The following is a 15,546-nucleotide window of genomic DNA, read 5'->3' on the forward strand; positions in this document are numbered from 1 at the left end:
ATATAGACATTGTGGATCATAAAATAAAAAGAAATAAAAATCGTATCAAAAGTTTACACCGTGGGGTTCCAGCTCGAGACAGTGATGCATGGGTGCCTGGTGGCTCAAGGCACTGATGGAGGAAGACCCGGAACTCACCTCCTCCCACAAACACCCTGAGTCTACAGCTACATACGGAACCATTTCCTCCTTCAAAAATCTAAAGGCTGGTAGAGTTAGGACTGCACATCAGGCAAATGAGAAAACACCACATCTGGCAGGCAGGACAGACCAGAAATCCCACCCCTGCAGAGCGACCCAAAACCAGGAGAAAACTCAAAACCCAGGGCTGCCCCTCAAGGAGCAAAGCGTTCAAACTCCTCAACCACCTTAACATTTAGGACCTGCAAGTAAGAAATGAGCCCCCAAAACATCTCACTTTGAAAACCAAGAGGGCTCCCGTCCTGAGACCTGCGAGACTGTAACAATCTGGAAGACAGCTCTTAACGGAGCTTACATACCCCAGCTCAGAAGTAGCCCATCCCCGGGGCTGAAAGTGAGGAAGCCTCACCAGCTGAAAACACTGGCCAAGGGGCAGGCATCCAACGACATAACCCTCACACCTGGCATCTACGGGAACTCTCTCCAGGGAGGGAGCCTGCTGGGCGCAAGCGTCGCTCTCCCGTTGCCATGACCCAGAGCCCCGGTATGTCCACATGAACATGTATCTGGTCTCCTGATTTTTGTGGCCACCTCCCCGGGGGATGCTTCTTGCCTGCCCGGCTCTAAAGGCCAGTGGGACTTGCGCTGGTTCCATGGGACTATACCAGTTGGTGCCACATGAAAAGGAGCTCACACACCCGTCTGTCGCCCTGACTTTTGCAGCTGCTGACAAGGGACAGCTCTTCACCACCTAGTCCTGGTGGCCAGTGGGGCTTGTGCCGGTGGGTCCCACAGGACTGTATCCCTTGGAGAAAGAGTTTGCAAACAGCTACCACCCCCAGAGCACAGCAAGAGGCAACAGACCCAGGAGCTCCGTCTCTCTGCGAAGGAGGCCTACTGGCTCTGGCCTGCAGGGCAAATGTCTAGTTAAACTCTCATCAAGGGACTATGAACTTTTCCAGAGACCTAGAGAGTAGGCGCTCCCTTTGCTTTCTGCCTCTTTCACACTCCAGAGGATCAGGGTCTCCTGGAAGGAGGCTTTACATGTGACTGGTGCACTGTTTTTTAATATCTGGTGCCCAGAGGATGCCCCTTGGTCATACAGTTCTGGAGGTGGCTGGGGAAGGCTGCAGGGTGTTGCATTCCTGGGTCCCATGGGACTGCGGCAATTGAAGAGACAGCTCTAGGCAGGCTGCCACCCCCATGGAACTGCCCAGAGAGAATACTGAGACAGACAGACACACAGCCCCACCTCTCTGTGAAGTCTTTTGTGAAGGTGGCCTCTTTGCCTCTCCCAGAGCTTTGCCCTAAAGGGCGGGCTTCAGGTCTGGCATGCACCTAGAGGACCACGGATGCTCTCAACAAACACAGGCTGTGGACGCCATCGTGGTGCTCTCCCTCTGCCCTGCTCCTATTGACCAGTATCTCCCAGGAAAGGGTTTATACACTGGTCTGGAGTTCCGTTTTTTTGCAACCGCTGCCCAGGGGATACTGCCAGATCACCTGGGCAGCAGGGCATTTTCTTGTGGCCCCATGGGACTATGTATATTTAGCACGCTTTTATATTTTTAAGATTTATTAATTTATTTTAGAGAGCGAACAGGAGGAGGAGAGGAGCATAGGGGAGAGAGAGACAGAATCTCTGGGGCCCAATCTCATGACCCCAAGATCATGACCTGAGTTGAAACCAAGAGTCAGATGCTCAGCCGGCTGAGCCACCCAGGCACTCCTATGTTAGCACGCTTTCAAAGGGTGCTACCTGGGGGCATGTGGCTAACTCCGTCAGTAGGATTCTTGATCTTGGGATTGTGAGTTCAGACCCATGCTGAGCCTACTTTGAATGAATGAATGAATGAATGAAAGATAAAAGCTGCTACCTGAGGGTAGCTACCTGGCTACCAAACACCCTGAATCCAGGCACTAAATCCTCCCTTATGTATACTGGCAGGTCTTGGCACATCCTCACTTACCAGATGCTATTAAAAATATAACAGGCTACTTGGACATGCACAGGGGTTTGAGAGACAACAAAGAACTGGGACAGGGCTGAATGACCAGTTTTGCCTTCTATACAGGCCACTCCTTCAAGGCCAGAAGAGGCATTTGTTTCAACTACGGAAACCAACACAGAGAGTCGAGCTAAATGAAGAAAGAGAGGGATATGTTCCAAAGGAAAGAATAAGATAAAACCTCAGGAAAAAACCTTCATGAAATGAAAATAAGTAACTTACCTGAAAACAAATTCAAAGTAACAGTCATAAAGATGCTCCCCAGACTGGGGAGAAGAATGAATGAACACAGCAAGAACTTCAGCAAAGATGTAGAAAACACATGAAGGTACCAAACAGAAGTCAGAGTGAAGACCACAATAACCAAACTGAAAGAGACAGTTAGGAGTTCAACAGCTGATTAGATGAAGGAGAAGAGAGGGTCTGTCAGCTTGAAGACAAGGCAATGGAACTCACCCATACAGAGCAGCAAAAAGAAAAAAGAATTTTTAAAAGTGAAGATAAGTTAAGAGACCTATGGGACGACATCAAATGGACTAACACTCACATCACAGGGCTCCCAGACAGAGCAGAAAAAGTGAGAGATGTAGAAATCTTATTTTAAAAAATAATGGCAGAGGAACACCTGGATGGCACAGTCAGTTAAACCTCCAGTTCTTGGTTTTGGCTTGGGTCATGATCTCTGAGATGTGGGATTGAGCCCTGCCTCAGGTTCTGTGCTCAGCGTAGAGTCAGCTTAAGACTCTCTCTGTCCCAAAGGATGAATACCCAACTTTTGTAGCAACATGGATGGGACTGGAAGAGATTATGCTGAGTGAAATAAGTCAAGGAGAGAGAGTCAATTATCATATGGTTTCACTTATTTGTGGAGCATAACAAATAACATGGAGGACATGAGGAGATGGAGAGGAGAAGGGAGTTGCGGGAAATTGGAAGGGGAAGTGAACCATGAGAGACTATGGACTCTGAAAAACAATCTGAGGGTTTTGAAGGGGTGGGGGTGGGAGGTTGGGGGAGCCAGGTGGTGGGTATTACGGAGGGCACATATTGCATGGAGAACTGGGTATGGTGCAAAGCAATGAATACTGTTACGCTGAAAAGAAATTAAAAAAAAAAAAGACTCGTTCTGTCCCTCCCCCCCTCTAAAATAAGTAAATAAATCTTTAAAAGTAAATAAATAAAGGCATCTGGGTGGCTCAGTAAATTAAGCATCTGACTTCAGCTCAGGTCATGATCTTGGGGTCCTGGGATTTCTCTCTTGAATACATAAATAATAAAATCTTTAATCAATTAATTAATTAATTAAAAGTGGTGGGAAACTTTCCTAACATGAGGAAGGAAACAGACATCCTGATCCAGGAAGCCCAGAAAGTCCCAAACAGGACCCAGAGAGATCCAGACCAAAATACATTATAATTAAAACATCAGAAGTTAAAAATAAGAAGAAAATATGGAAAATGGCAAGAGAAAACAACTTACATACAAGTGAACCCCCATAAAGCTATCAGCAGATTTTCCAGCAGAAACTTTGGCAGACCAAAGAGAGTATTGTGATATATTCAAAGCACTGAAAGGGAACATTTTCCAACAAAGAAGACTCCACCCAGGAGAGTTAGCATTCAAAACTGAAGGAGAGATAAATGGTTTTCCTGACAAGCAAATGCTGAAAGAGTTCATGACCACAATACCAGCCTTATAAGAAATGTTAAAGGGACTTCTTTAAGCTGAAAAGAAGGAGAACTAATTAATAACAAGAAAATATATGAAAGAATAAATCTCAATAAATCTATTGCAAAGGTAAATATATAGTAAAAGTAGTCAATCACTTACAAACCAGTATGAAAGCTAAAAGACAAAAGTTGTAAAAATAACTATGTTTACAATAATTAGTTAAGGGACACTGAAGACTAAAAAAATCAAAATGTGACATCAAAAGCATAAAACATGGGTCAGAGAAAGAGTAAAAATGTTAACCTTTTGAATGGGATCAAACTTAAGTTGTTACCAACTTAAAACAGATTGTTAAAGACATAGGTTGTTACATGTAAGCCTCATGGTACCCACAAAGCTAAAACCTATTATACATACAAGAAAGATGGAGAAAGGAATATAAATACACCACTAAAGAAAATCATTAAACTATAAAGGATGAGAACAAGAGAGGAACTACAAAAATAGTAAGCAATTAACCAAACAACAATTAGTACATACCTATCAATAACTATTTTAAATGTAAACTGATTAAATTCTCTAATCAAAAGGCAGAGTGGCTGAATGGTTTAGAAACAATGGACTCTGCAATTGCACTCCTGGGTATTTACCCCAAGGATACAGATGTCGTGAAAAGAAGGGCCATCTGTAACCCAATGTTTATAGCAGCAATGGCCACGGTCGCCAAACTATGGAAAGAACCAAGATGCCCTTCAACGGACGAATGGATAAGGAAGATGGGGTCCATATACACTATGGAGTATTATGCCTCCATCAGAAAGGATGAATACCCAACTTTTGTAGCAACATGGACGGGACTGGAAGAGATTATGCTGAGTGAAATAAGTCAAGCAGAGAGAGTCAATTATCATATGGTTTCACTTCTGTGTGGAGTGTAACAAATAGCATGGAGGACAAGGGGTGTTAGAGAGGAGAAGGGAGTTGGGGTAAATTGGAAGGGGAGGTGAATCACGAGAGACTATGGACTCTGAAAAACAATCTGAGGGGTTTGAAGTGGCGGGGGGGTGGGGGTGGGAGGTTAGGGTACCAGGTGGTGGGTATTATAGAGGGCACGGATTGCATGGAGCACTGGGTGTGGTGAAAAAATAATGAATACTGTTTTTCTGAAAATAAATAAATTAAAAAAAAAAAAAAGAGAAACAATGGACCCATCCATGTGCTGCCTGAGAGAGACTCACTTTAGATGTAAGGACACACACAGATGGAAAGTGAGGACAGAGGAGATGCCATGAAGACAGAAACTAAAAACACATGGAGCTGCTATACTTCTCTCAGCCTTTAAACAAAGACTGTAATTAAAGACAAATATGGGGCTGCTTGACCGGCTCAGGTGGAGGGCCTGCAACTCTTGATCTCAGGGTTGTGAGTTCGAGCCCCACGATGGGCACAGAGTGTACTTTAAATAAATAAATGAACAAAAATTTTTTAAAAGACAAACATGGTTGATCCATAACGATAAAGAGGAAAATCCAAAAAAAAAGTATGTGATATTTATTAAGATTCATTCACTCAACTTGGGAGGACCTAAATATACAAAGCAAATATTAACATATCTAAAAGGAGACATAGATAACAATATAATGATAGTAAGGGATTTGAATACCTCACTTACATAAATGGCTAGATCATCTAGACAGAAAAGCAACAAGAAAATATCAGCATTAAAGGACACATTAGACCAGACGGACCTAGGTATGTACAGAACATTCTGTCCAAGGCAAAAGAATATATATTCTTCCAGGATAGATCATATGGTAGGCCACAAACCAAGTCTTAATAAATTTAAGAGGATTAAAATCATGTCAAGAGGGACGCCTGGGTGGCTCAGTTGGTTAAGCAGCTGCCTTCGGCTCAGGTCATGATCCCAGCGTCCTGGGATCGAGTCCCGCATCGGGCTCCTTGCTCCGCAGGGAGCCTGCTTCTCCCTCTGACTCTGCCTTCCACTCTGTCTGCCTGTGCTCGCTCTCGCTCGCTCTCTCTCTGACAAATAAATAAATAAAATCTTAAAAAAAAAAAAATCATGTCAAGAATCTTTTCTGACCACAACAGCATGAAACTAGAAATTAATTACAAGAGTAAAACTGGAAAATTCACAAGTATGTAGAGATTAAACAGCACGCTATCAAACAGCTAGTAGGTTGAAGAAGAATTCAAGAGAAATTTTTAAAATGCTGAGAAAAATGAAAATGGAAATATAAATACCAAAACTTGTGGGATGCAGCAAAAAGTTTTAAGAGGGAAGTTCCTAGCTATAAATGTCTATATCAAGAAACAAGAAAAGTCTCAAATAAAAACATAACTTTACACTTCAAGGAGTCAGAAAAAGATGAACAAAGCCTAAAGTTAAAAGGAAGGAAATAATGAAGATCAGAGAAGAAATAAATAAAAAGAGACTAAAAAATAAAGATCAATGAAACAAAGAGCTGATTCCCTGAAAGATAATCAAAACTGATAAACCTTTAGCTAGACTCATCAAGAAAAAAAGACGACCCAAATAAATAAAATCAGAAATGAAACAGGAAATTTTACGAATGATACCACGGAAATACAAAGGCTCATAAAAGACTATTGCAAGCAGTTACATGCCAACAAACTAGACAACCTAGAACAGGTAAATTCCTAGGTACACAACCTACTGAGACTGAATCATGGTGACACAGAAAATGTGAACAGACTGATAATTAGTAAGAAGATTGAATCGGTAATTTAAAACTTCCAAGAAAAGAAAAATCTAGGACAGTCTCTTCCATAAATTCACTGTGAATTCTACCAATCATTCAAAGAATTATTACCAATCCTTCTCCAACTTTCAAGTTCTTCCAAATATAGAAGAGGAAGGAACACTTCCGAACTCATTCTATGAGACCAACTTTAGCCTGAAACCAAAACCAGACAAGGATGCCACAGGAGAGAGAATCACAGGCCAACATCCCTGACAAACACAGATTCACTGAGATTGTGTGCTCTTTAACATGCACTGTTCTGTGTTGCTTTCCAGTTTTGTCACGTAAGTCTGGGGTCTCCAAAGAAACCTAAACCTCCAAAAGATAGAAATCATTTCTATGCTCCGGCAACTTCTACAGTCCTAACTAGGTATAATGCTGATCATGATAGTTACTTAATATGTTTTAGTTTTTCTGCCCTTCCTGACTTAAAAAAAGAGGGAACTGGGAGAAAACATTTGCAGACCATTTATCTGACAAGGGGTGTATATCTAGAATACACAAATGACCTTTACAAGTCAATCATAAAAAGACCCAATAAGCCAGTTTTATAATGGGTAAGGGATCTGAACATTTCTCTGAAGAAGAAGAGCCAACGAGTGTCTGAAAACATATTCAACAACTTTATCCATCAGAAAAACGCCAACCAAAACTACAATGAAGGCACCTGGCTGGCTGTCGGTGGGACGTGGGACCCTTGATCTTGGGGTCATGAATTCAAGCCCCAAGTCGACTGTAGAGACTACTTAAAAATAAATAAAATATATTTTTTTAAAAACCTACAATGAGTTACCATTCCACACCCAGGGACATGCCTATAATCAAAATCAAAGATTAACTAGTGTCGGTAAAGATGTGGAGAAACTGGGACCCTCATACACTCCTGGCGGGAATGGAAAGTGATGTGGCTGCCTTGGAAAACATCTGTCCGTTCCTCAGAGAGTTAACTACAGGGCTGTGATAGTCCTGGCAATTCCATTCTCGGTACACACCCAAGAGAAATGCAAACAGCCGTCCACACAAAACTTGCACACAAATGTTCACAGCAGCCAAAAGGTAGAAACCGCCCAGATGCCCATCAAAGGATAAATGGAGAGATGAAATGTGGAATATCCAAAGGAATATTAATTTGCCACAAAAATGAATGAATGAATGAATGAATGGTGCAGGCTGGAATGTGGGTAAACCTTTTCAATAACACGCTATGTAAAGAAGCCAGTCCCAAAGACTGTGAATTATATGATTCCACTTCCGTGAACTCTCCAGAACAGGCAAATCTAGAGATAGTGAGGCAGATTGGTGATTGCCTAGGGAGAGAGCGGTATGGGGGAGGAGGGAGATCATGTTCAAATACCATGTTCAGTGACAGCAGCACTAGCCTGAATATACTAAAATTCTCGGGATCATGCACTTTAAATAGGTGAGTCATATGGTGTGTGAATGGCGTCTTGATAACGCTGTCACTAAAAGGAGAATGTCTTTATGATGGAGCTCACACAAGGAGCTACGTGGGCAACACAGCTCTGATCACCGCTGAGAAAACGTGACAAACAGTGTGGATATAACTGTAGAAAAATGTTATCTGAATAGTCACCCCACAAGTGTTCCCTTGCAAATAACAAAGATAAAACGAAGTAGGCAATGCTGCCACATTTATGTTCCTTGTTTCTTTGTAATGTTTTATATGTTTCCTAGTAACAGTCTATTTTTTTTAATTAAGACTTCATTCCTCACAACAAATACTAGTGAATTCTACCAATCATCCGAAGAATTATTACCAATCCTTCTCCAACTTTCAAGTTCTTCCAAAAATAGAAGAGGAAGAAACACTTCCGAACTCATTCTATGAGACCAACATTACCCTGAAACCAAAACCAGACAAGGATGCCGCAGGAAAGAGAATCACAGGCCAACATCCCTGACAAACACAGATGAGATAATTCTAAGCTACACAGCAGCAAACCAAATCACCAACACACTAAAGGATCATTCAACATGACCAAGTGAGATTTACTCCAGGGATGCGAGGACAATCTAACACCCACCCAGCAGTCAGTGGGATACACCACATTAACAACGTGAAGGGTAAAAATCACATGATCATCTCAATGAATGCAGAAAAACACTTGACTGACTTCAATATCCATTGATGACAAAGACTTCCAACAAAGTGGACACAGAGGAAATCCACCTCCAAATCATGAAGGCCATGTATGATAAGCCCACAGCTAAGGCCATATACAACAGTGAAAAGCTGAAAAGTTTTCCCAAGATCAGGAGCAAGATAAGGATGCCCACTGTCACCACTTTAATTCAACATAGTACTGGAAGTCTTAGCCAGAGCAATGAAGCAAGAATAAGAAATAAAAGGTATTCACACTGGTAAGAAGAAGGAAAACTGTCATTATTTCCAGATGACATGATGTTATATATCGAAAACCCTAAAGACTCCACCAAAAAGCTGTTAGAATGAACAAATTTAGTAAAACTGCAGAGTACAAAATCAACATTCAAAAAAATCATTGCCTTTCTATAGCAGACTATCAGAAAGAGCAAGGTTTTTTAAACCTTCCATTTACAATTGCATAAAAAGAAAAAAATATGCTTAGGAATGAATTTAACCATGGAGATGAAACACCTATATAATGAGAGCTACAAGACATTAAAGAAATGAAAGACAACAATGAAAGAAACGGAAGAAACAAATGAAAGAAACAAATGGAAAGATATTCCATGCTCATGGATTGAAAGAACAGTTAAAATGTCCATACTCCCCCAAATGATGTGCAGATTGAATGCAATCCCTATCAAAATTCCAATGGCATTTCTCAAAGAAATAGAGCAAGTAATCCTAAAATTTGTACAGATCCATAAACAGCCCGAATAGGCAATGCAAACTTGAGAAAGAACAAAGCTGGAGGCATCATGCTCCCGGGTTTCAAACTATATTACAAATCTGTAGTAATTAAAACAGTATATATCGCCATAAAACCAGACACACGGATCAGTGGAACAGAATAAAGAGCTCAGAAATAAACCCATGCTTCTGTGGTCAATTAACTTAGGACAAAGGAACCAAGAATATACAGGTAGGAAAGGACAGTCTCTTTGATAAATGGTGTTGGGACAACCAGACAGCCACATGCAAAAGAATGAAACCCGACCACTTTCTCACACCAGGCACAAAAATTAACTCAAGAGGTTTATAGACTTGAACGTCAGATCTGAAACCACAGAACTCGTAGAAGAAAACATTGGTGTAACCTCCTTGACAAAGGTCTTGGCGATAATTTTCCGAATCCGACACCAAAAGCAAAAGCAACAAAAGCAAAAATAAATAAGTTGGACCACATTATCCTAGAAAGCTTGCACACACCAGAGAAAATCACACATGCACAGAGAACAATCTGGATGGACACTACACTACATTGTTAGCAGTGACCAGCTGCTGCTAGGTGTTTTGCATCAAACCTACATATATATATTTTATATATATATGTATACATATATATATATTTTTTATATATATATATATATATATATATATATTTCTGTTAGAAAAAAATATATATTCTGTTCAGAAGGGAAGAAAGAGGTAATAGTGTGGACATGGCAGTGGAGAGCTAGTGTGCCCACATTCCAGGCTCTGCCATACGGGACAGTGTACAAGTAAGCGGAACTGGACAGGACGACAGAGGAACCCATTTCCTTGAGCAAGAACCAGGCCTGTAAGGCCCAGAGGTGGAGGGAATGTTTTGAAGAGAACTGACCATGATTTCCTGGCCGTTCTGTTATTCTGTCATGGTTCTATTAAAGCCCCTATCACACTTTGGTGTAAATATTTGTGTTACTGTTAAAACATAGTAGATGACATACTTCAAAAAAAAAGTGCATGCTATCTTTTTTGTCAGAATTCAAATATTTATATTTAATTGCTCTTTTTACTGGTAAAAGGGTTTTATAGGGCACCTGGGTGGCATAGTTGGTTAAGTGACTGCCTTCGGCTCAGGTCATGATCCTGGAGTCCTGGGATTGAGTCCGACATCGGGCTCCCTGCTTGGCAGGGAGTCTGCTTCTCCCACTGATCTCTCTCATGTTTTCTCTCTCTCTCTCTCTCACTCAAATAAATAAATAAATAAATAAATAATTTTTTTTTTTAAAGAGGGTTTTATAATTCTACTTAAGGGGGAAAAAGATAAGTTTTCTGAATTCAACACAGGAGAAACAATATCATGTATTCCCCAAAATGGAAACAGATCCTTGCACCTGCGTGGCTCAGTGGGTTAAGCCTCTGCCTTCAGCTGGGGTCATGATCTCGGGGTCATGATCTCAGGGTCCTGGGATCGAGTCCAGCCTCGGACTCTCTGCTCAGCAGGGAGCCTGCTTCCTCCTCTCTCTCTGCCTGCCTCTCCATCTACTTGTGATTTCTCTCTGTCAAATAAATAAATAAAATCTTTTTTTTTTAATATTTTATTTATTTATTTGACAGAGAGAGATCACAAGTAGGCAGAGAGGCAGGCAGAGAGAGAGGAAGGGAAGCAGGCCCCCTGCTGAGCAGAGAGCCCGACGCGGGACTCGATCCCAGGACCCTGAGATCATGACCTGAGCCGAAGGCAGCGGCTTAACCCACTGAGCCACCCAGGCGCCCCAATAAATAAAATCTTTAAAAAAAATTGTTAAATGAACATTTTAGCTGAAGAGCAGAAAAGGATCGCTAAAGTAATCTCTTCTATCCTACTGTCATTTTAAAACTATACCCATGCTGTTCTGGAGCGTAGACTTCTAAGCAAACAAGTTATAAACTTTTTTCACAACTATTCCAAATTTGCCAACTCAAATTGTTAAGACATGCTTATTGAATATTAACTTAAAATTACATCTGAGAAAAATAATTTCACTTCTTAAGGGAAAAGACTACTATTAGAAGAAAAATGTTCTGTACTGAAATGACTGTGCTAAAAAGTCATATCCTAATTATAAAAAATTACCTGCTAGATCTAATTTGTAGATTACAGGATGAAAAAAAACTCTATTCTGACGAATGACTGAAAACCTTTCAAAGTTGCTACATTAGTAAGTCGGGTTCACGGGGAAATGCACAGTCGGACCGGCCTGCCAGGTGCTCACAGGCGAGCTCACAGAGCGCGGCTGTTTAATGTGTAATTTCAAGTAATGCGGAAGGTCTGCCTGAGGACCTGAGGCCCCCAGAGACTCTTGGGGACGCCGTCACAGAAGGAGAGAGGACGGCCACTAGGTGCGTAGTCCTGTTAGCTTCTGAAAACGTGAGTGAGAAAAACGAAAGGTGACAAGAAAAAGAAATCCTTCACAGCTCTTGTTTTCCCTGAAACAACTATTTTACTCCCCTCTTCATGACAGAACTTCTTACCACATATACTAAAAATAAAGTTTCAACCACTTAAACTGTCCCACAGCCGAGAAGTATAACTGACCAATGACTGACTCGCGTACTTCGCCGCCCCAATCGTGGTCAGGTCAGTTAAAAAGGCAGGTATTATCTTCATGTACTAATTATTCTCCTTTTTAATTTCTTAATTTATTTTTCATAATCCCTATACCCCGGCTGTGGGTCTCGAACTCGTGACCCCGAGGTCAAGAGTCACCCGCTGTCGCAGCTGAGCCGGCCAGGCGCCCCGTTATCCTTTAGTGTGCACAAAGCTGCCTCTTGAGTCACAAACTCTGCAGTTTCCCGCCGGCCACTAGGTACAGCCGCTGGCGGACTAGACGTCCTTTCTTCCCCTGAGGACTGGTCGCAGAAAACCATAAGAAACAAGTGAAAATCCTAAGGTCGTATCGGGGACGCCCGGGCGCGTCGGTCCGCCACGCAGAGTCCCGGGGTCAGGTCCCCATCCGCCCACCAGCGGGATCAGCCGGCCGCTTCTCTCTCTCCCTCTGCCCCCTCCCCGCTGGCGCTCTCTCTAATCAACGAATAGGATCGTCTGTAAGGAAAATAAAACCGAGTTCAACATAAATATGAAAACCACGAAATGTAATACCAAAGCAATGACGGCTGAAGGGACCGAAGCGTCCGCGGCCGCCCTCTCAGGGTTAGGGTCAAGCGTCCAGCCGGCGGGCGGCGGCGTCCGAGAGTGCTGGAGGCGGGGCCCAAGCCCCCGCGACACTCGGGAGCCAGCGTGCTCCCCCGTCGCGCACCCCCCCGTCGCGCACCCCCGTCGCGCACCCCCGGTCGCGCACCCCCTCTAGTGCACAGTTTCACTCTGTTCTCGCGTGACCGCGCACCGCGAGCGCACACGGTCTCGGGGTGGTGGCGCCGCAGCGGGAAGCCACGCGACCCCTCGTTCCATGGTCCGGAGAGGCTACGGCTCCGGCGTCCTGCCCAGAGAGCTCCCCGACGCCCGCGCCACGCCGGCTCCGAGCCGCGTCCCAGCTCTTCTCTGCACGACGGAGGACCGCGGCGGTCGGCAGAGCAGGGGCTGGCGGTGGGACCGCTGACGGGGTCACCCGAGCCCCGAGTCACCGTGCGGCACCCCTGACCCTCCGCGGACACGCGAACTGACATGAACCCCGAAAACGAGGCCCAGGTCCTGAGGAGCTCCCGTGGGCAAAGAGGAAACAAACGCGACAGAACGTGACGGTGCTTCAAGCGCGGGCTTCGGGCCACCCCGGGCCCGCCTGGCTGCGCCACCAGCACCCTGCGCGCCACGCGGGGCACACGGCTGCCGCCGCCCCCGAGCGCTCGCCTCCAGCGCGTCAGGGTGCGGGGCCTGTGGCCCTCGGGTCTGGCCGGCACCGCACCGGCCTCGGGCGCACGACGGAGTCCGGAGACCGCGCGGAGGACAGCGACGGATCCCCGCGGTCCCCGAGGAGGCCGAGCACCGCGGACACGGCGGGGTCGTCGCGCGGCCCCGGGTCGCCGCCTGCCAGCGCCGCAGCGCCTTCGTCACGACAGTCCCGGCACGGGGTCCCCGCGGGAGCGCGAGCCGCCGTCCTTCCCGCGTCCCCACACGCGTCCCGCCTGCGCGGAGCCGCTCGAGCCTCGGGACCCGAAGCCACGGCTCACGGCGGGCGCGGCCAGGTCCCGCCGGCTCCTGACCACCGCCGCCCCTCAGCACGGGCTCCCGGGAGCCGCGCACCGGCGCGAACGCGGCGCTCGTCCTCCCGCTCCTGCGCCGGGAGCGCGCCGCGGAGCTTCGGGATCCGAGAGAGCGGCCCGGAGTGTCCCCGCGCCCGGAACCTGGAGACGCGCTCTTTGTGCCGCTGCTGCTATCCCCGCCCCAGCGCGGCTCTCGGGGCCACCGGCGGGCAGCGGCCGGCACGGCCCACGGAACGCCTGCCCCGCGGGGCGACGGCGGACGGGGCGGGCGAGCGGCCGCACGCCTGTGAGCTCCGGAGCGACGCGGGCGCGGACGGACGGCCCCGCGGGTCCCAGTGGCCTCTGGGACCCCGAGAGGTGGAGACCGCGTCCCCGGTGTCACCCAGCGGTCTCCGGTGACGCGGGTCACGGGACACAGCCCCAAGCGGCCTCCCGGAGTCTGAGCCAACCAGCTGGGCGCGCGGCCTGAACCCCCGCCCGAGCCCGCCCCAGCTGGGGCCCTGCGCGACGCCGCCCCGCGCCCCGACCCCGCATGCCTCCCAGGCCCCGAACCCCGCGACCCCCGCCCCTTCTGCGCTCCCCCCGACCCCCGCCGCCGCGCGCCCCTGACCCTTCTGAGCCGCCCCGCAATCCCGGGACCCCCGGCCGCCCAGCCTCACCTCCAGGCGCGCCGCCCGCCGCGCCGGCCGGGCCCCAGCGCCCCGCGACCAGCTGAAGGAGGAGGAGGAGGCGGAGCGGGCGGGACCCGAGGCCGAGGACCGCGGGCCGGGACCCCCACGCAGACATCGCCCGGCCCCGCGCGGGAACGCCGGCGGCCGCCTGACGACGGCCGCGCGGGAAAGGAACTCGGGCTCCAGCGGGCGGAAACCGGGGAGGGGCAGGAGCCGACGGAGAGCGGACGCCGCTGCGGAGGGGCTGCTCCGCGAGCGCGCCTCAGTCCGGTGCCGGCGCGGCCACCTCAGCCTGCAGGGCTACCGCCGGCTCGCGGCGCCTGAGGAGACTCCGCGCGCGTGAGGAGGTTCCGGGCGCATGAGGGGGCTCGCGCGCCGGCCCCGCCCCCTTTCCCGCCCCTTCTCATTGGCCCCGCCCGCTCGCCCGTAGCTCCGCCTCCGTGTTCCCCAGTCCGCCTTTGGCCTCTCGGCTTAGAAGTTAGCCTAGAGCCAGAGCTCCGCCTTTTCCGCGCCTGGCCCCGCCCCTGGCCCCGCCCCTTAACGGGCCGGACTCCGCGCCCCAGTGCCGGCGGCTGCAGCCAAGCCCGCAATCCCGGGAAGGGGGAGGCCGGGCCTGGCGCCGCTGGCCGGTCCCTCATCTGGCCTGGGGCGACGTGGGCAGGCCCCCAGCTACCTGTGGTCACCATCTGATTAACGTCCGCGCTGTGTGCGGCTCCGGGGGCGGCGGGCCCGCAGTCTGCGCCCCGCCGGCAGGAGGACGTCCTTCCCGGTCCTCAGGACTACGGCCGAGGAACAGGGGCGCGGGCTGAAGCGCGAGGACGTGGTGGGAGGGACGCCTGTCCGCTCCCCAGTCCCTGAAGCCAAGCGTGGGAACCCGGAGGGCGCCGTCCGGACCCTCCTTCAGGCGCCCGCAGATATGACACGCAGCCGTCTCGGCGTGGGCCATGCTCCCAGTGTGCCGGACCATGAGCGTCTGTAAGCGGTGCCCCCCCGCCGTGTGCCCCCCCACCGGGTGCCGGACCATGAGCGTCTGTAAGCGGTGCCCCCCCCCCACAGTGTAGCAGGACCATGAGCGTCTGTAAGCGGTGCCCCCCCCACAGTGTAGCAGGACCATGAGCGCCTGTCTATAAGCAGTAACCCCCTCTCCGTGCCCCCCACACGGTGTGCGGGACCATGAGCATCTATAAGCGGTGCCCCCA

At 48.2% G+C, this 15,546-nt stretch overlaps 1 protein-coding gene across 1 annotated transcript in view; it reads right to left on the minus strand.

Annotated features, from left to right (window-relative positions):
* The window catches only part of CHRNA5 (cholinergic receptor nicotinic alpha 5 subunit), a 45,474-nt gene extending 30,765 nt beyond the window's left edge, over window positions 1–14,709 (minus strand). The window contains exon 1 of the mRNA XM_032341844.1: window positions 14,336–14,709. Within this exon, the coding sequence (XP_032197735.1) occupies window positions 14,336–14,462 (127 nt within the window). The 5' untranslated portion in view covers window positions 14,463–14,709. The remainder of the gene's footprint in view (window positions 1–14,335) is intronic.
* Between the last annotated feature and the right edge of the window lie 837 nt (window positions 14,710–15,546).

The sequence above is a fragment of the Mustela erminea genome, chromosome 5, assembly GCF_009829155.1.
Source record: "Mustela erminea isolate mMusErm1 chromosome 5, mMusErm1.Pri, whole genome shotgun sequence".
Lineage (NCBI taxonomy): Eukaryota > Metazoa > Chordata > Mammalia > Carnivora > Mustelidae > Mustela > Mustela erminea.